Raw genomic sequence first — 19890 nt, 5'->3', positions numbered from 1 at the left:
TTTTCCTTAGGGTACTGCATGCACTGGAGAAACATACTCACTCATTAATTCCTAATGACTTCACTTGAATAGTCATAGATATGTTTATCTCAAGGGTGGCCCCTCACCTAAGTCTGCTTTGCAGAGGAACTGGTAAGTGTGTCAAGACATGTCAGATCTATAGCTAACCTAAAGTGTGGAACTATCACTTGAAAACAGTAAATTAACACAATTCTGTTTATTCTCCTTCAATGCTCAGGTGCACTTCAGACTCCAGGACAGTCATGGAGTGAATCTTTACTGCCTGTCTTTCCTACTTGTTGCTCTTCTCTAAATGTGAAACCAGCACCAAACAACACACAGCCTCCACAACACTGGAGCCAGAGCTGGAAGAGTTCCTCATCCCTCGTAATCCATCAGTGTCCCCACATAAGAGCTGGCTCTAGCTGCACTACTCCCTCCCCTTCTAGTGTCTCCTCTGCCTTGGAGGACACCACGGTACTGCCCCCGTTAATTAAGAGGCCCTCTCCTGGAGGAGGGTGAAGGCTCAGTAACTAAGTAGCTCAGAATCTCCACTGTAAGAACGTGCTGGAGATCCGGCGGTGGAAGATGAACAGGCACAAGTACAAGAAGGTACACCAGGTTCCTGAGGAGGTAAGTGCTGGATGGCAGGAGGAAAAAGAAGCAGGTCAGGGTTTTGGCTGGAGATGGGAGGAAGAATGTTGTGCTCTTAGTTGTTATTGTTATGAGTATGAACTCTAAATTGCACAGCTCTCTAAGTTTACCTCATTAATAATGTTCCCAACGCATTCCTCATATTATGAACAGACCTGTTTACTGTATTATTATAGCCATTATGAGATATCTAACAGTGACTGTGTCCTTGTATCCAGAAACGCTTTGAGAAGGATCTTCAGAGGATCTGGATGTGAGCTGGACTGAAGAAATCCCCAGAAGGATGGAATATACAGAGGATCTTCAACAAACAATCCAAAGTCTCAGAGAGATTGAAGGCACACTGCTGACTGACAGGAATCACATGCTTCTCATCAGCCTGCTCTCCTCTCTGCTACTTGAAATAAGACATTAGTGATGTGGACATTTTCCAGTTGTGTTCTGCCCTCTCCTGTTAAGTGTGATGGTTGTTGCAAGTAGGTGAAAAAAAAAAAAAAAAAAAAAATCACATCCTGATTATTCACTCTACTTATCTTATTTAATATATCATACCAGTATGTTCATACCTTATTAGAATAGGCTGTTATTTAATACCTTCTCCTATGCAGTTTCCTAAGGTAAACAGTGGGTGGCAGTATTGTACAACCTTTGTTTCATTGAACATTGTGAACTTGGCAGTCTCAAAGATGTTCAGCTGAAATAGTCTACTGTTGTTCAGTCAGTGACAAAGTTATAAAACTATTCTGGTAAGCTGTGATATTAGGTCAGAAGAAGTGATCACTTTCAAAGATGTTCTCACTCAGTAGCAGTGCCAGGAAGGTGTAGGGTTTCACAGGCAAGCGAAGGAGGGACATACACAGCTGGTTTACACTCTGGAGACTTCTGCAGTTTTGTTGTTGCTGGTTGATGAACTTTCTTCAGGTGTTGCTGTCCTCTATCCATTGATGCGCAAAACACTGTGTTGTAACCTACCTACTTTTTTTCCCATTTTTGAGTAAGAGTTGTAGAAGAAAGACTGGAAGACATGTTGCGGTTGTTTCTAAGTAAGTTCCAACTATGTTTTTACTAAAACAAGAACAACGCTTTGAGAAGTAGGCTATGAAAACCATTTTAAAGAGTCAATGCCCGGGAAGATGGTAAAGCTTTAATAAATGTATTTCTAAGATGTTATACACAGTTAAGGGGGTGTTTCTTGTACTGTGGTTAGTCAAACATTTGTTCTCATTGGTATTTTGTTTGTTCTGTTGGACAATTAAATGTTTGTTGTACAATGTGAAAGAAGATGATCTCCATCACCTTACTTTCATGGTGTAAGCCGAAAACAATCATAATTACAGTCTTGACTCCCTTGTTATTTATTTATTTTTTGATCTACTTATGAAGTGTATGCGTATCATTTTGACCGATCAGTGATATAGTAGTGTATAAAAATCTAATTGACTGAATTTAACAAATGTTCATTTATCCAGGACAGGCATTGTGCAAATGAGCTAAACACCAAAAAAGAAATTGCATCATGTCTGCCTCAGTTATCTGGTGGTGTGTGGGTGCTTTTCTTATGGGTTCATTCCGATGTGTTTTGAGTTAACTGCGGTCAGAATAGGAGAGTCAGCACAATCCCTGCAGCCTGTCATTATATGTGTCAGTAATGAGTGTCTCACCATAAATGAGCTGAAGTTACCCGAGATACAGGGGAAGGGGATTACCACTCCGAAAAAAACATTTAGGGGACTTAGACTCCTAGCAAATAACAATGTCTTATATGAACTGTGAAAAAAAGTAATTTCTTCATGAATTCTTGCAAAAAAAAAGTATTTGTGTGATAGCTGAATGATTTACCAATATCGTGGTGGTTGCAAAGATTCGTAGGAGAGGAAACCATGTGCATGATTTTTTCCTGTGGTTCATGAATGAATAAATTCATGTTAAAACTGAACATTGAATGTAAAACACAATAGAGATTCACCTTAATATTTAAGTTCTTGTGAAAGTTGCAGTCATTAAACATGGCAATCCAGTAGCATGTAGTTAAGTCTTTAAGTGTTCATTTGGCTGCCTGAGTCAGTCAGCTACTGCATCAGAGATCAAGGAGAAAATTATAGGGATTTTAGACACAGTTTCTTCTCTGTCTACAGAATACATTATACTCTTCCGTGCTGCTCACGCCACCATTTCCCAGTAGGCTCTCACATGCAAGTACAGTGGCATACTCACTATTGGACTATTATGAGCTCATTGTACAAAACCCTCCGACTGCAGTCACTCAAACTGACACTTTTTCACTCATTGACATGCATAGACATGTTGATCATATAGATGAGACATCTATCCTCTTCTAGGTATCGTCTAGTTATATAAAACATCAGCATTAAAGTGTCAGAAGTGGATGAGAGTCATTTTAATCCAGAACGATCCTTTGAAATAAATAATGGTATTTCAATGCCCATAGAGACAAGCACCTGGTCTCTATTGTCTCTCATAAACCCCACAACTACCCCTTCAAAACAGAATACTGTAGGCCTACTCAAAACCATTACGATCCATTTTTATGCCGTTAATTTAAACAAAACATAAACCTGCCTGCTAAACCTATGTGACTTGACAAGAATAGCTAACATACACTGGTATTACAATAGACATCTATGACCTATGTAATAGGCAGCCAGCTGTAGTGCTGGGCTGTGGCAGCGGTCACTTTGTGTTATCCCCCAGGACCTTGGCCTTGAAAGAGGTTATCAGGGGAATGAATAAAGCCTCTGTGTGCTGCCTGGGCTGTATACATCTCACTGCTGCTGCTGGCCCTTAGGTAAAACAGCACATGTAATGGCACTTAGTGAAAATCTGGGTTAGAAAAAGATGACTTTTTTCCAAGAGAGTAAAAACACAAATGTAGAGAAGTATATACAGTACCAGTCAAAAGTTTGGACACACCTACTCATTCAAGAGTTTTTCTTCATTTGTACTATTTTCCACATTGTAGAATAATAGTGAAGACATCAAAACTATGAAATAACACATATGGAATCATGTAGTAACCAAAAAAGTGTTAAACAAATGAAAATCTATTTTTTATTCCTCAAATTTTCCACACTTTGCCTTGATTCTTGATTACAGCTTTGCACACTCTTGGCATTCTCTCAACCAGCTTCACCTGGAATGCTTTTCCAACGGTCTTGAAGGAGTTCCCACATATGCTGAGCACTTCTTGGCTGTTTTTCCTTCACTCTGCAGTCCAACTCATCCCAAACCATCTCAATTGAGTTGAGGTCAAGTGCTTGTGAAGGCCAGTCATTGTCCTGTTGAAAAACAGATGATAGTCCCACTAAGTGCAAACCAGATGGGATGGTGTATTGCTGCAGAATGCTTTGATACACAGGGGATAATGGGGCAATTGGGTGACACCTGGAGGGGGACAGAAACAAGCACAAAGACATAGGAAACAGATCAGGGTGTGACAGTACCCCCCCCTCTAGGGACACCCCCTGGCGTCCTACCTGGGCGTATACCTTGGTTGACCGGGGTGCCTGCGATGGAACTCAGTGATGAAGGCTGGGTCCAGGATGTTCCTAGCGGGGATCCAGCACCTCTCCTCCGGGCCATAACCCTCCCAGTCAACCAGGTACTGGGATCCCCTGCCCCACGGCCGAACCTTCAGGAGGTGCCTCACCGTGTATGTCGGGTTAGCCGTCGATGAGACGGGGGAGAGGGATGGGCCTGGAAACAGCAAACAAAGGGCTGTGAGACATAGGTTTAATCCTAGAACGTGAAAAGTGGGATGTATACGGAGGATATGGGGCAACAGAAGACAAACTGCAGAGGGGCTAATAATCTTGGAGATGGGGAAAGTGCCAATAAAACGGGGGGAAAGTTTGCGGGACTCTACCCGGAAGGGCAGATCCCGAGGGGAGAGCCATACCCTCTGCCCAAGATGATAGCGGGGAGCCGGGGTCGACGATAACTGGAGATGGTATTGAGAAGAGCCGACCGAGCATTCTTCCAGGTACTTCGACAGCGCGGACAAACATCTTTGCAGAGGGTATGTTGACCTCTTCCTCTTGCTCTGGAAAGAGCAGGGGCTGATAACCCACGGAGCACTCGAAGGGAGAGATCCCAGTGGCCAAGCAGGGAAGGGTGTTCCGGGGGTACTCCACCCACACGAGTTGCTGGCTCCAGGGGGTGGGTTTGGCCGAGACGAGGCTCCAGTTCCTGATTGGCATGCTCTGAGTGGCCATTGGATTTGGGCAACCTGGAGGACAGGCTGGCCGACGACCCAATGTGCAGAACACCTACCAGAACTCGGACGAGAACTGAGGACCACGGTCGGAAACCATTTCCACTGGAAGTCCATGGATCCAGAAGACGTGCTGCACCATGAGCTAGGCCGTCTCCTTGGCAGAAGGTAGCTTGGAGAGGGGAATGAAATGGCGACTTTGGAAAACCTGTCCACCACAGTGAGGATAGTGGTGTTTCCATCAGACAGAGGGAGACCAGTGACAAAGTCCAGGTATATATGTGACCACAGACGGTGAGGGACAGAAAGAGGTTGAAGGAGGCCAGCCGGAGCATGCCGAAGAGCTTTGTTCTGAGCACAGACGGTGCAGGCGGCGACGAACTCAGAATCGTCCGAAACCATGGTGGGCCACCAAAAGCATTGTTGCACCAAGGCCACGGTCCGACAGGAGCCAGGGTGACAGGCAAGCCTGGAGGAATGAGCTCATTCCAAGACCGGGGAGTGGGCAGCATCTGGGAGAAACATCCGGGTTAGCCGGGCCCCCCCACCCTGGGTCCGAGGGTGTAGAAGCGGGGCAATAGCGGCGTGAAAGAGCGTCCAGCTTAACATTCTTAGACCCCGGGCAGTATGAGATGGTGAAGTTGAACTGGGTGAAAAACAGGGCCTGTCGAGCTTGCCTGGAGTTGAGACAGTTGGCGGTGTGGAGATATTCCAGGTTCTTGTGATCCGTCCACACTATGAATGGAAGTTCCGCCCCCTCTAACCAGTTCTTCCATCTTCATCGTGAGTAGTTCTTTGTTCCCCACATCATAATTCCTCTCCATTGCATTAATGCGATGGGAGAAGAAGGTGCAGGGATGCAGCTTAAGGTCTAGGGCATAACGCTGGGACAGGACGGCCCCCATTCCGGCATCCGAAGCGTCTACCTCCACCACGAACTGATGGGATGCGTCCGGATGGATCAATATGGGAGCTGTGGGGAAGTGGTGCTTTAGGTCCAGAAACACCCGGTCAGCAGCTGGGGACCACGTGAACGGGACCTTGGGAGAGGTGAGTACTGACAGGGTGAAGTCAGGGTGCTGCAGCTCGAAGATGAGGGAACACTGGGAGAGAAACGCCCGACAGGTTCCTGACCCTCCTGCAAAGCAGTTTGGAGGAGGTAAGCGAGGCACAGTCATGGCGCTCTGCCAAAGTCTGAAATCCATCCAGAAGACCTCGAAGTAACTCCTTGTGTCTCCCAATGGTGGCCCCCTGGGAGGAGATGGTGTTGCAGGTCTGCTGAGTCAGTCAGGGCCAGTTCGTACTATCAGACCTTAGGATAAGACCCAGATGCAGACAGTTCGAAGTAACAAAAGTGCATTACAAAACAGGGGCAGGCAAATGACAGGTCAAGGGCAGGCAGAGGTCAGTAATCCAGATCAGAGTCCGAAAGGTACAGAACAGCAGGCATGCTCAGGGCAGGCAGAGGTCAGTAATCCAGGGCAGTGTCACAACGTACAGAACGGCAGGCAGGCTCAGGGTCATGGCAGGCAGAATGGTCAAAACCGGGAAACAGGGACTAGAGAAAACAGGAGTAGGGGAAAAACGCTGGTAGGCTTGATGAGACAAGACCAACAGACAACAGAGAACACAGGTATAAATATACAAGGGATAATGGGGCAAATGTGCGACACACAAGTGTGCCTTAAATTCTAAATAAATCACTGACAGTGTCACCAGCAAAGCATCCCCACACCCTCACACCTCCTCTTCCATGCTTCCCGGTGGGTACTACACAAGTGGAGATCATTCATTCACCTACTCTGCGTCTCACAAAGACACGGCGGTTGGAACCCAAAATCTCAAATTTGGACTCATCAGACCAAAGGACAGATTTCCACCGGTCTAATGTCCATTTCTTGTGTTTCTTGGCCCAAGCAAGTCTTTTCTTATTATTGGTGTCCTTTAGTAGTGGTTTCTTTGCAGCAATTTGACCATGAAAGCTTGATTCACGCAGTCTCCTCTGAACAGTTGATGTTGAGAAGTGTCTGTTACTTGAACTCTTATTTGGGCTGCACTCTGAGGTGCAGTTAACTCTAATGAACTTATCCTCTGCAGCAGAGGTAACTGGGTCTTCCTTTCCTGTGGCAGTCGTCATCAGAGCCAATTTCATCATAGCGCTTGATGATTTTTACGACTGCACTTAAAGAACATTTCAAATATCTTGAAATTGTCCGAATTGACTGACCTTCATATCTTAAAGTAATGACAGACTATTATTTCTCTTTGCTTATTTGAGCTGTTCTTGCCATAATATGGACTTGGTCTTTTACCAAATAGGGCTATCTACTGTATACTACCCCTACCTTGTCACAACACAACTGATTAGCTCAAACGCATTAAGAAGGAAAGAAATTCCACAAATTAACTTCTAACAAGGCACACATGTTAATTAAAATGCATTCCAGGAGACTACCTAATGAAGCTGGTTGAGAGAATGCCAAGAGTGAGCAAAGCTGTCAAAGGCAACGGGTGGCTACTTTGAAGAATCGCAAATATAAAATGTATTTTGATTTGTTTAACACTTTTTTGGTTACTACATGATTCCATGTGTGTTATTTCATAGTGTTGATGTCTTCACTATTACTCTACAATGTAGAAAGAAAAAAAACTTGAATGAGTAGGTGTGTCCAAACTTTTGACTGGTACTTCACTTACTTATTTCTCTAAATTCTAAATTCAGGCATATACAGTATTTTAATGAAAACAATCATGGTCTTTATTGTTCCTTTGGTACTGACACTCCCTGTTATCTAATTCCTCCTCCCTGCTTCATTCTTACATATTCTTCTTGGTTTTCTGTTGGCCTATTTTTCTCTATCCTTCCACCCAGTTGTCTCAGTTACCCAGCTGTAATACCAGTCAGTCCTGACTACTGTATTAGCTATCCGTTCACAACAACAGCATCATGACCAGAAGTCAGGGATCAGCTCAGGTCAAACCCTGCCAGACAGATAGTTGTTGTTCCTATGATGACTCAGTTGCATTTTCTATTATTTGTTTCAGTTTCTTCTGTCTTCTTCCTGCCCAGTGGTACGTCCTCATAAAATATGACTTAATTGTATAACTCATTTTATTGCATTGAAAACATTTATGCATGTGTTTGCGGCTTTGTTTTGTAGTGTGTGATTCATGGGGTTTTAGGTCTTTGCCAAGTTTACTAATACGTCCCATGTGTGTGTATTGCATTAGCGTGGGGCCAGAGCAGCAGCAAGTTAGATGTGGTGGTGGAGGCCCGTAACATCACCCTCCCAGCCGGGACCCAGGCCGTGCTGCCCTGCCACAGCCCGCGCATGATATGGACCCGGGACCGGCTGAAGGATCGCCAGAGGGTGGTCCACTGGGACCTGTTCCGGAGCACACCAGAGTACTCTGTGGAAAGGATACTGGACATGTCTGCTGGCGTCAAAGAGAGAGTCTACAATGGGTTCAACAAGGGCCGCATAACCATCCCCAAAACCGCCTTCACTGACGGGAACTTCTCCCTCGTCATCAACAGTGAGTTGGGCCTGTGGTCTATTGTATGCTCATGACTGCAAACGCTCCATAAAATATTCAGTCATGTCATGCTGGACGACATTAATATTACACAAATTCTTGGAATCTAGAAATGTACTTGTAATGTATGTTATTCTTCCAGATGTAGGAACAGCTGATCGAGGTGTTTATAGTTGTAATCTGCATCACCACTACTGCCAGCTTCACCAGTCCATCAAGATACAGCTCAACACCACCAAGTCAGGTGACTACCCTCAATACATTTCTGAATAGTAACAATCTAATTAATTTTGTGTATTGGCACTATTTGTTTAGCTTATTTTAATAACACATTTCAACCTGTCCTGTCTCAGTCCGTAAGGAGAAGCGTTACTGGGACGGGGACAAGACAGTGTTTGTGGTGTTGCTGGGGAGCTCTGTGGTGTTGCCTTGTGTGAACAGGCGGCCTCTGTGGATGGAGGGCCAGCAGGAGGACCAGCAGCAGGTAGCCCACTGGGACTGGCAGCCACCTGGGGTGAGACCTGATGGAGCTGACCGCCTGGTGGACCTTTACGCCTCTGGAGAGCGCCGGCAGTATGGACCACTCTTCCCTGTGGACAAGATGAGTGTCTCTGAGGATGCCTTCTCTGTAGGGGATTTCTCTCTGACCATCTCTAATCTCCAGCCTGTTGACAAGGGCCTGTACTCCTGTCACCTGCACCACCACTACTGCGGCCTGCACGAGAGACTCATCTACAGGCTCATGGTGGGGCCTTCACTGCCCCCACCTCCTCCGGTCCTCACCGCTGCCCCTGCTGCCCCTGCTGTCCCGACTGTCCTTGCTATCCCCAACACACTCCCCAATGATGACCCAAGTAAGAGACTCAGCATTACCCTTTATTTTAGGAATTGCTTTTCTGATGGGAAATGTGAACCTTTTGAAATCTTCATTAGAACATGACAAAGTAAGAATGAAACTACAGTTCTGTTCTTTGAAAGCACTTTCTCTTTTCTCTTTCTCTTTTCAACTATAAATCATTCTATCTTCTCTCTATAATCTATTTTTCACATCTTCTCTGAGTTTCGCTTTCCCTAATCTGATTGGTGTGTGTCTGTCTTTTCAGCAGTTTTTGTAGTCTGAGAACACTGTTCCTGGGATGTATTTATGGGTCATTTTTACGTATAGGCATCTTTGGTTGGTTAAGTCAGTGCATCTTTGTGGCAGATCCTCAAACCTTTTCCCTGTCCGCACGAGAGGAAGGGGGAGAGAAAGAGGGAATGGAGGAATGGTTGAAAGAGGCAACAAAAGAAACAGACTGAGAAAAAGGGAGCGAGAAAAAAATAATGAAATAATGCATTTGGCTGCAGAAAAAAAAGTAATAGAGGGAGACAGAGCGAGAGAGAACTGAGAGTTTTGGAGTGTGGAGAAGGGGAATCTGACTGTGATGTTGGACAGCAGGCAGCCTGTCTGAAAAAGTCTGTCTGGAAGGCCACTAATTGGCCATAACGGAAGTGCTCTCATTTTCATTGGAGACCTTTTTCCTTTTTCCACAGTTGAGCAATGGCTTAGTTCACCATTTTAGCTCCACAGAGTCAGACAGGAGCAGTAAAGCCAGACTCCAGGGGAAAGAGGGTGCATGGTTAGGCTTTGCATCTGGTGCATTGGGATTTCTCTGTTAGTCTCTTTTAGTTTCATTAGGGAGTGAACGTTATTTATAGTAAGGGTTACATGGAGAAAATCTGACCTGTCTGAAATGAAAATGGATAGCCCTCCCTTCAGCAAAATATATTTTACCAAAACCCTCCCTGAGCGCTTCAATTTTTTTAAACATAAAGTGGATAGCAGAGAACATGCCTACCATTTACCCTCCCTTTTTGGACAGACCAGAGCCTTAGATATGCCGTTTCTAGAAACTGTTCTTCATCCTGTGAGCATTACATGGCAACGCAAGAATGTTGATAGCACACAGGGCTGTGGGCCAGAATGTTGTTCTTTCATCGTATTTGAGAAAAAAATATCCCTCTATAAACATTTCATGCAATTCTATGTAATTTGACACAATATTTTTAATACCACACAAATTACTGAAATTACAGGCTAGGAATGGACTGAGTGATAGGCCCATGTGTTCATCTTATCATATTTATCCAATGCCAAATCAGTCTGTCTTGTTGGCAAAAAACTGTCTCTGTTTGCAAATAATTATATCTGTGACATTATTATGAATCTGAGCATGGTACTTTCAAAAGTTAGGTCTACCTGATGCAGAAAAATGTATGCTTTAACTGCTAGCTACTCTTCTTCCGTGGGTTAACCCAATGAGAGAAGGTAGCTAGTGTTTCCCTAAAAGATGTCTGGGTTAAAACATCTTCTATTTTACAGAATATGGATAGCTTAATCAATTGATAGTGGCAGAATTAGATTACTTCCCAAACAAAGTACATTTTTTGTATCCTTGGCTATAGAGGGTTATAGCTCCATCTCTGAATGTCAAAGAAACTAAACAATGATATTCCCATATGCATCCGGGTATTTTACAGCTTGTTTCTAGCCGACCAAAGCACTGTTATATATATCACTTTATAATCGGATCCGTTTGATTTTCTTCAAAATGGTAAGCTAACAAGGGTTTAGGCCTGTGCTTTTTTTGCCATTGTCTTTAAGGCCTATGGCATACCCTCTCATACCCCTCAATTCAGATCCTGGTCTTAATCTTAACTTAACAGCCTTTCACTGACAAGGAGGTAGGCTATTTAAAGAGCATAAGCTATAGGCCGGTCCTTGTGCAAGATATTGCATTTTTTGGACTAGGCCTAATCAAAAACTATTTTCTGAATAATTGTTGGATTCTCCTCCTGTACTGCCACTGTAGGCCTACATAGCACAGCATTGGTTAGGCAGCACAAAAAAAGGTTTGATCAGCAAGAGTAGAGCAGGCCGGGGCTCATGGTTGGAATATCCATTGCAGTACATAATGTAGCCTAGTTTAATTTAAACCATCCCAGCAGCTATCTAGGAAATATAACTCTGCTCTGTGCTTCTCCGAGCATGCACTTCATAGCGTATAGCCTACAGGCTGTGGATAATTTGATAGCGACCACACTACATAGCCTGTAGGCACACTTGAGATGAGGTGCGGCATCGGGCACACATTAATATATAGACTAATGAGCAACTCATTCTAAAACACTGAAAAATATTTAAATGTCATCAATTACAGACTACATGACCCTCCCCTGGACCAGATTTAAAAAATACTAAACCTTCCCCTTGACTAAAATGTAAAAAGCATGACCCTCCCCCATTTTCCTCTAGGTACCGATTCTGTACATTTCCATCCATCCCTAATCTCTCCCAGACTCTCTACAGTAGCCTATCTTTACAGAACAATAGCCTATCTTTACAGAACAGTACCCTATCTTTACAGAACAGTAGCCTATCTTTACAGAACAGTAGCCTATCTTTACAGAACAGTAGCCTATCTTTACAGAACAGTAGCCTATCTTTACAGAACAGTAGCCTATCTTTACAGAACAGTAGCCTATCGTTACAGAACAGTAGCCTATCTTTACAGAACAGTACCCTATCTTTACAGAACAGTAGTATATCCCTACCCACTTCATCTCTAGTCTCTCTCCTTCTCTCTGGCCCTCTGCTTGTGGCGTGTTTATCAGCAGCAGAAAGAAGTGTGCTACATCTGTTCAGCATCTGGGCCAGCTGGGACATAAAAGGGAATAGTTGGGGGGGGGGGTTCTGTGTTAGATTTGGATCCTGCTTCACCCTTTTAAGATAGGTTGACCCATTTAACAGCATTGTAAAGTATGCAGGGAAGACATTCACATGGATCAATGCATATATGGCCTGAGGTATTTCATTTTATCTTTACTTTTCTCCTACGTAGTTGTGCCCTTTCCTTTGTTAAATCCAGCCAACTCTTATCTGTGCTGACCTCTACAATCCTCTACAATTGCAGCAGTCATTACCCCTCTCTTTTGTTACACTGTAATCATTTATGGCAAGCTGAAGTAGAACTCAGTTCTGTTGTGACCACAAGAACGTGCATAAGTATCAGTAACAGCGTGTAGCTAGCATAGAATAGAATATGCTATCTTCCCTCAGCTCATTGGCTGCAAATTAACCACAATGTTTCAACAAGACTAAAACCACACCCTGTGTGACCCCTGCAGTCTGCATGGCACGTCACACTGTGTTTCTGCGTGTATGTTCTCATTTTATCTGTCAGGGGAAATGAAACCGTCAACAGCTGAGACACGAAGAGAGAACTGAGGCTTGACGAATTGTTCTCCAGAGAGTTGACCTTGATCGTGACACTGCGGTTTTGTGCATATTAACATAATTCAAAACAGACAAGAGATAATTAGCAACCTTGATGCCCTTTGGGAAGTGTTAAATTAGATTAATTGACTACAATTTGTTCTGTAAGACTGGTGCGGTTTGCTAGATCCACCCAGGAGTGGTACCTGTCCTCAGATCATTTCTTATTTGAAGCCTGCCTCAACCTCTTACATATCCTCAGGCTAGTCATGACAAACCTGCGCTTTGGCCAAGGACAATAGATTTAAACTAGAGAAATGCCCCAAGGTGATGGAAATCACTACTATTTTGGTTCGGTTGAGTTATCTAACAGGTCTCAGCAGGGTATGGAGTAGTGCCATCACCTGGCATGATGACTCCTTGCGGTCCCCAGTCCACCTGGCCGTGCTGCAGCTCCAGTTTCAACTGTTCTGCCTGCGGCTATGGAACCCTGACCTGTTCACCGGACGTGCTACCTGTCCCAGACCTGCTGTTTTCAACTCTCTAGAGACAGCAGGAGCGGTAGAGATACTCTTAATGATCAGCTATGAAAAGCCAACTGACATTTACTCCTGAGGTGCTGACTTGCTGCACCCTCGACAACTACAGTGATTATTATTATTTGACCATGCTGGTCATTTATGAACATTTGAACATCTTGGCCATGTTCTGTTATAATCTCCACCCGGCACAGCCAGACGAGGACTGGCCACCCCTCATAGCCTGGTTCCTCTCTAGGTTTCTTCCTAGGTTTTGGCCTTTCTATGGAGTTTTTCCTAGTCACCGTGCTTCTACACCTGCATTGGTTGCTGTTTGGGGTTTTAGGCTGGGTTTCTGTACAGCACTTTGAGATATCAGCTGATGTAAATAATATATAAATACATTTGATTTGATTTGTTAGTGTCATCAGCCTTCCCAAGCTTGGTCTCCACCATCATCATCCCCAATGACTATAATTTCTGTTCTCACCCCAGCAGGTGAGAGCGAGACCTGATTGATAACAGTGGCATGCTGATTGAGGGTTATGGTGCAGTAACTGTTATTGTCTAATGGAAAAGTATGGATGGATGACATATTATTGTGTGCATAGGGTTTGAGCAGATTCTAGACAGTGGAAGAAACACCTCGGTGAGGGAAGAAACACTTGTATATGGCAATCTGAAATATTATTAAATCATATGGCTTTCACAATTAACAAATCCCTCTCCCTCCCCCTCTCTCTGTCTGATATTTTGGTGTATTGCACAACTCTGCCTGAAAACTGGCAGAAGTTGTGTTTGTGTTGCAGAGGACTTGATGACTGTGAGGTGAGTGTTGTCATATGTCTGCTCACATGGACCAGTCAGACTGGTGGAGTTTCAGGGACTGAGAGAGATGGCAACGGCTAGGATTTATTTTTCCATACTGTGCAAAAGGTTGACTGTGTTTATGAGAATAAGTAAATAACTGGAAAACTCATTCAGACAGACTTGTCTGCACACAACAGAATTCCTCCCCTCTCCCCTCCCACCTTCCTTTTCTCCCTTTCCTTTCTTGGTTAATCTGTATTTCTATTTTAAGGAGAAGAATAGCAGCTGCATTGCATCAGGTCTGGAACTCGTTACAGCTGAAAAGTGTTTTAACATAAAGCTGCTCTTCCTTACCTCACGCTCTCTGCCTTACGCTCCCCGAGAGAAATGAAAACCAGCCTAAAATAAGCACAATTGTTTTTAACTGAAGCAGAAATAACATACTGTTGTAATTGTCCTTCAAAATGCAATATAAATGACATATAGCCATTACATATAATCACTTGAACTATCATTAAGATAAATCGTTTGATTGACATTTTAATTTCACTGAGCATGGATAAAACACAATGTGAACAAGACTATGTACTTTGAACCACCAGACTGTGTTTATAAAGTATTGAGTGTTATTAGTGGACGGATGAATCCACTGTGTTGTTGTCCTTCTACCTTCAGGCCCTGATGTGGTTGAACTTGAGAGACCACGGGTAGTCAACGTCATCCTCCCTGAGCACCCAGGGCACTTCTTCCAGCAGATGGGCTACTTCCTGGCAACCTTCTTCCTCCTAGCCTTCATCATAACAATCGTCATTGTGCTTACCCGACGACGCAGAAAGAGAGGTAGTGTGTGTGTGTGTGTGTGTGTGTGTGTGTGTGTGTGTGTGTGTGTGTGTGTGTGTGTGTGTGTGTCTTCCACTGTACAGTTGAAGTCGGAAGTTTACGTACACTTAGGTTAGAGTCATTAAAGCTAATTTTTCAACCACTCCACAAATTTCTTGTTAACAAACTATAGTTTTGACAAGTCGGTTAGGACTTTTTTTTATGCATGACACTAGTAATTTTTCCAACAATTGTTTACAGACAGATTATTTCACTTATAATTCACTGTATCACAATTCCAGTGGGCCAGAAGTTTACATACACTAAGTTGACTGTGCCTTTAAACAGCTTGGAAAATTCCAGAAAATTATGTCATGGCTTTAGAAGCTTCTGATAGGCTAATTTACATAATTTGAGTCAATTGAAGGTGTACCTGTGGATGTATTTCAAGGCCTACCTTCAAACTCAGTGCCTCTTTGCTGGGAAAATCAAAAGAAATCAGCCAAGACCTCAGAATTATTTTTTTTTACCTCCACAAGACAAGTTCATCCTTGGGAGCAATTTCCAAATGCCTGAAGGTACCACGTTCATCTGTAAAAACAATAGTAAGCAAGTATAAACTCCATGGTACAGCGCAGCCATCATACCACTCAGGAAGGAGACGCGTTCTGTCTTCTAGAGATGAACGTACTTTGGTGCGGAAAGCGCAAATCAATACCAGAACAACAGCAAAGGACCTTGTGAAGATGCTGGAGGAAACAGGTACAAAAGTATATATATCCACAGTAATATGGGTCCTATATCGACGTAATCTGAAAGGTCTCTCAGCAAAGAAGAAGCCACTGCTCCAAAACCGCCATAAAAAAAGCCAGACTACGGTTTGCAACTGCACATGGGGACAAAGATCGTTCTTTCTGGAGTAATATCCTCTGGTCTGATGAAACAATAATAGAACTGTTTGGCCTTAATGACCATCGTTATGTTTGGAGGAAAAAGGGGGAGGCTTGCAAGCCGAAGAACACCATTCCAACCGTGAAGCACGGGGGTGTCAGCATCAAGTTGTGGGGGTGTCAGCATCAAGTTGTGGGGGTGCTTTGCTGCAGGAGGGACTGGTGCACTTCACAAAATAGATGGCTTCATGAGGATGGAAAATTATGTGGATATATTGAAGCAACATCTCAAGACATCAGTCAGGAAGTTAAAGCTTGGTCGCTAATGGGCCTTCCAAATGGACAATGACCCCAAGCATACTTCCAAAGGTGTGGCAAAATGGCTTAACCTTTCTGATCTCCCCATCCCGGATCCGGGTTCGTGAATACAGACTCAAGCTCATTACCATAACGCAACGTTAACTATTCATGAAAATCGCAAATGAAATGAAATAAATATGCTAGCTCTCAAGCTTAGCCTTTTGTTAACAACACTGTCATCTCAGATTTTCAAAATATGCTTCTCAACCATTGCAAAACAATCATTTGTGTAACAGTATTGATGGCTAACGTAGCATTTAGCATTAGCATTCAGCTGGCAACATTTACACAAAAAAACAGAAAAGCATTCAAAAAAATCATTTACCTTTGAAGAACTTCAGATGTTTTCATTGAGGAGACTCTCAGATAGCAAATGTTCAGTTTTTCCTGAAAGATTATTTGTTTAGGACAAATCGCTCCGTTTTCTGCGTCACGTTTAGCTATGAAAAAACCCCTGTATCCAGGATTGTGTAAATCTATCAGCAAGCTCATTAGCATAACACAACGTTAACTATTTATGAAAATCGCAAATGAAATGAAATAAATATGCCATCTCTCAAGCTTAGCCTTTTGTAAACAACACTGTCATCTCAGATTTTCAAAATATGCTTCTCAACCATAGGAAAACAATCATTTGTGTAAAAGTAGCTAGCTAGAGTTAGCATTTCGCGTTAGCATTTAGCGTTAGCATTAGCGTTAGCATCCAGCACGCAACATTAACAAAAACATAAAAGCCTTCAAATAAAATCATTTACCTTTGAAGAACTTCTGATGTTTTCAATGAGGATACTCTCAGTTAGATAGCAGATGCTCAGTTTTTCCAAAAAGATTCCTTGTGTATTAGAAATAGCTCCGTTTTATACATCACATTTGGCTACCAAAAAAAATCCATAAATTCAGTCCTCAAAACGCAAACTTTTTTCCAAATTAACTCCATAATATCGACTGAAAACATGGCAAACGTTGTTTAGAATCAATCCTCAAGGTGTTTTTCACATATCTCTTCATTGATACATCGTTCTTGGAAACATGCTTTCTCTCCTGAATCCCAGGAGAAAATGCCTGCACCTGAAGATTACGCACAAATTTAGACAAAGGACACCGGGCGGACCTCTGGAAAATGTAGTCTCTTATGGCCAATCTTCCAATGATATGCCTACAAATACGTCACAATGCTGCTAAGACCTTGGGCGAACGACAGAAAGTGTAGGCTCATTCCTTGCGCAATCACAGCCATATAAGGAGAGAATGGAAAACAGAGCTTCAGAAATTCTGCTAATTCCTGGGTGATGCATCATCTTGGTTTCGCCTGTAGAATGAGTTCTGGGGCACTTACAGACAAAATCTTTGCAGATTCTGAAACTTCAGAGTGTTTTCTTTCCAAAACTGTCAAGAATATGCATAGTCGAGCATCTTTTCGTGACAAAATATCGCGCTTAAAACGGGAATGTTTTTTATCCAAAAATGAAATAGCGCCCCTAGAGCTCTAAGAGGTTTAAGGACAACAAAGTCAAGGTATTGGAGTGGTCATCACAAAGCCCTGACCTCAATCCTATAGAAAATGTGTGGGCAGAACTGAAAAAGCGTGTGCGAGCATGGAGGCCTACAAACCTGACTCAATTACAACAGCTCTGTCAGGAGGAATGGGCCAAAATGCAACCAACTTATTGTGGAAAGCTTGTGGAAGGCTACCCGAAATGTTTGACCGAAGTTAAGCAATTTAAAGGCAATGCTACCGAATACTAATTGAGTGTATGTAAACTTCTGACTCTGTCACACCCTGACCTTAGAGCTTTTTATGTCTCTATTTTGTTATAGTGTTCAGTTTAAATAAAAAGCATGAACACTTACCACGCTGCGCTTTGGTCCGATTCCTCCTCATCCGACGACGACACCCGTTACAGACCCACTGGGAATGTGATGAAATAAATAAAAGCTGAAATAAATCATTCTCTCTACTATTATTCTGACATTTCACATTCTTAAAATAAAGTGGTGATCCTAACTGACCTAAGACAGGGAAGTTTTACTTGAATTTTATATCAGGAATTGTGAAAAACTGATTTGAAATGTATTTGGCTAAGGTGTATGTAAACTTCTGACTTCAACTGTATATATCTCTTCGTGACTCTTCTCTATCACACACAACCAAACTATATATTTGTATGAATGTCCTCAATTTCATATTTAAATCAGTTAAATGGCTCTGTGTGTGATTGGTGATCTGTAATGGTGTGATTAAAGTATGTTTAATCTTATTTTAGGGCTGGAGTACGACCTGCGAAGATCTGAACGGTCAGAACTGATTTAGTATGGTGGATGGTCACACTTGATAATAATGAGAACATGACTCATTTTAAGGAGGAGCTGAACTCTCACTGAACTGTTAACACTAACCACCTCCCTCTCTTACTGGTAAACAGGAGTCATGTGACTGGCCACGATGACATCGCATTGGATGCCACAGTGCTGAAGGTCTGCACCCAGGAATACCCGAATTCAGGTAAGGTTCCCATGCTGCTGTAGGCCCTACTGTACCTCATATAGACTAGAGAGTTTGAACAGGGTGACTCAATAATGGCTGCCGCTGCACAGATCTCATAAGGCATGGTACATCATGACATGGAGAATTTAATGACCCACCTCTTTGCACTTTCTATCCTTAGACTACAAAAACAACCTACTGAAAGAGAGAGATATGTCTAAAGGCTGCAATAAAGGTCAGTGTATGTGACAGCAGGGGTTCAAAACAACAATCACATGTCTCATTTAATGCCGTTGTTTTTTTGCTAATGTCACTTCTCATTTCTTTCCTGACACTTATTCTTTCCTCCTCCATCTCTCTCTCTCTCTAGAAATGGATGGAAAGTTGTGGATATGAGACAGAGAGATCTGATATGCCGCTGGCGGCTCCAGAGCAGACACACACGACTAGGAAGAGGAAATAAGGGTTTATAATGGTGGAATCCAAAGAGGACAGGAGGGACTCTCTTTTTATAGACACCCCTTACCAAACACTCTTACCAAAACACTCTTACCAAACACTCTTACCAAAACACTCTTACCAAAACACTCTTACCAAAACACTCTTACCAAACACTCTTACCAAACACTCTTACCAAACACTCTTACCAAACACTCTTACCAAACACTCTTACCAAACACTCTTACCAAAACACTCTTACCAAACACTCTTACCAAAACACTCTTACCAAACACTCTTACCAAACACTCTTACCAAACACTCTTACCAAACACTCTTACCAAAACACTCTTACCAAACACTCTTACCAAACACTCTTACCAAACACTCTTACCAAAACACTCTTACCAAACACTCTTACCAAACACTCTTACCAAACACTCTTACCAAAACGTATCTGTTGCTGTGCCAGTTTTTAATATTTTATTTAATATTTTCATACTTGTGTATTCTGTATTCTGATCTGCTGTTATTTCAAAATGGCCAAACATGTCTTCAATTTTGTATTGTACTACACAGATATTTGATGTCAAGTATTTTATATTACAAAAAACAACCAGTGTGTGCTTTTCAACATTCCTTGTCTTTTGGTGCATAACAAAATACTTTCTATCACTATATGACTTCATTTTCAGAAAGCATGTTGTCTTTAAATGTATGTGGGAAAACTGTCATGTTCTGTTTTCTGATTTCAGAGCTCAGCAAGCTTAGAATTAGTTGAGAATGTTTATTAAAGTATTTGCACAAACCTGTAATTTACTAGTAAAATACTAGTAACATTCATTCTGTGTGTAAAGGGTTTGTAAAGGGTCACAAGTATTTATAGCTATGCT

The 19890-nt window shown here is 42.7% G+C and overlaps 1 protein-coding gene across 2 annotated transcripts; it reads left to right on the top strand.

Moving 5' to 3' along the window:
- Window positions 1-1186: 1186 nt before the first annotated feature.
- Window positions 1187-19122, top strand: LOC110532466 (matrix remodeling-associated protein 8). 2 transcript variants are annotated; one of them, XM_021616399.2, is made up of 10 exons: window positions 1194-1697; window positions 7931-7957; window positions 8117-8422; window positions 8565-8666; window positions 8776-9276; window positions 14681-14845; window positions 18339-18369; window positions 18498-18577; window positions 18741-18794; window positions 18930-19122. In XM_021616399.2, the coding sequence occupies exons 1-10, from the start codon at window positions 1679-1681 to the stop codon at window positions 18953-18955; spliced, it is 1311 nt and encodes a 436-aa protein (XP_021472074.2). In that variant the 5' UTR covers window positions 1194-1678; the 3' UTR covers window positions 18956-19122. The 2 variants fall into 2 exon arrangements, with proteins under 2 accessions (XP_036844377.1, XP_021472074.2); XM_036988482.1 differs by lacking the exon at window positions 7931-7957 and having other exon boundaries at window positions 1187-1697.
- The last annotated feature ends 768 nt before the right edge of the window (window positions 19123-19890 follow it).

Source organism: Oncorhynchus mykiss, chromosome 9 (genome assembly GCF_013265735.2).
Source record: "Oncorhynchus mykiss isolate Arlee chromosome 9, USDA_OmykA_1.1, whole genome shotgun sequence".
NCBI classification, from domain to species: domain Eukaryota; kingdom Metazoa; phylum Chordata; class Actinopteri; order Salmoniformes; family Salmonidae; genus Oncorhynchus; species Oncorhynchus mykiss.
Note: the sequence above shows the minus strand (reverse complement) of the source record. Positions and strands in the feature narration are given on the sequence as shown.

Bases quoted from the DNA above. Each gene is read 5' to 3' on its own strand.
- LOC110532466 (XM_021616399.2), top strand. The intron at 8,423-8,564 runs GTGAGTTGGGCC...TTATTCTTCCAG, and splicing joins CTTCTCCCTCGTCATCAACA to ATGTAGGAACAGCTGATCGA. The intron at 8,667-8,775 runs GTGACTACCCTC...GTCCTGTCTCAG, and splicing joins GCTCAACACCACCAAGTCAG to TCCGTAAGGAGAAGCGTTAC.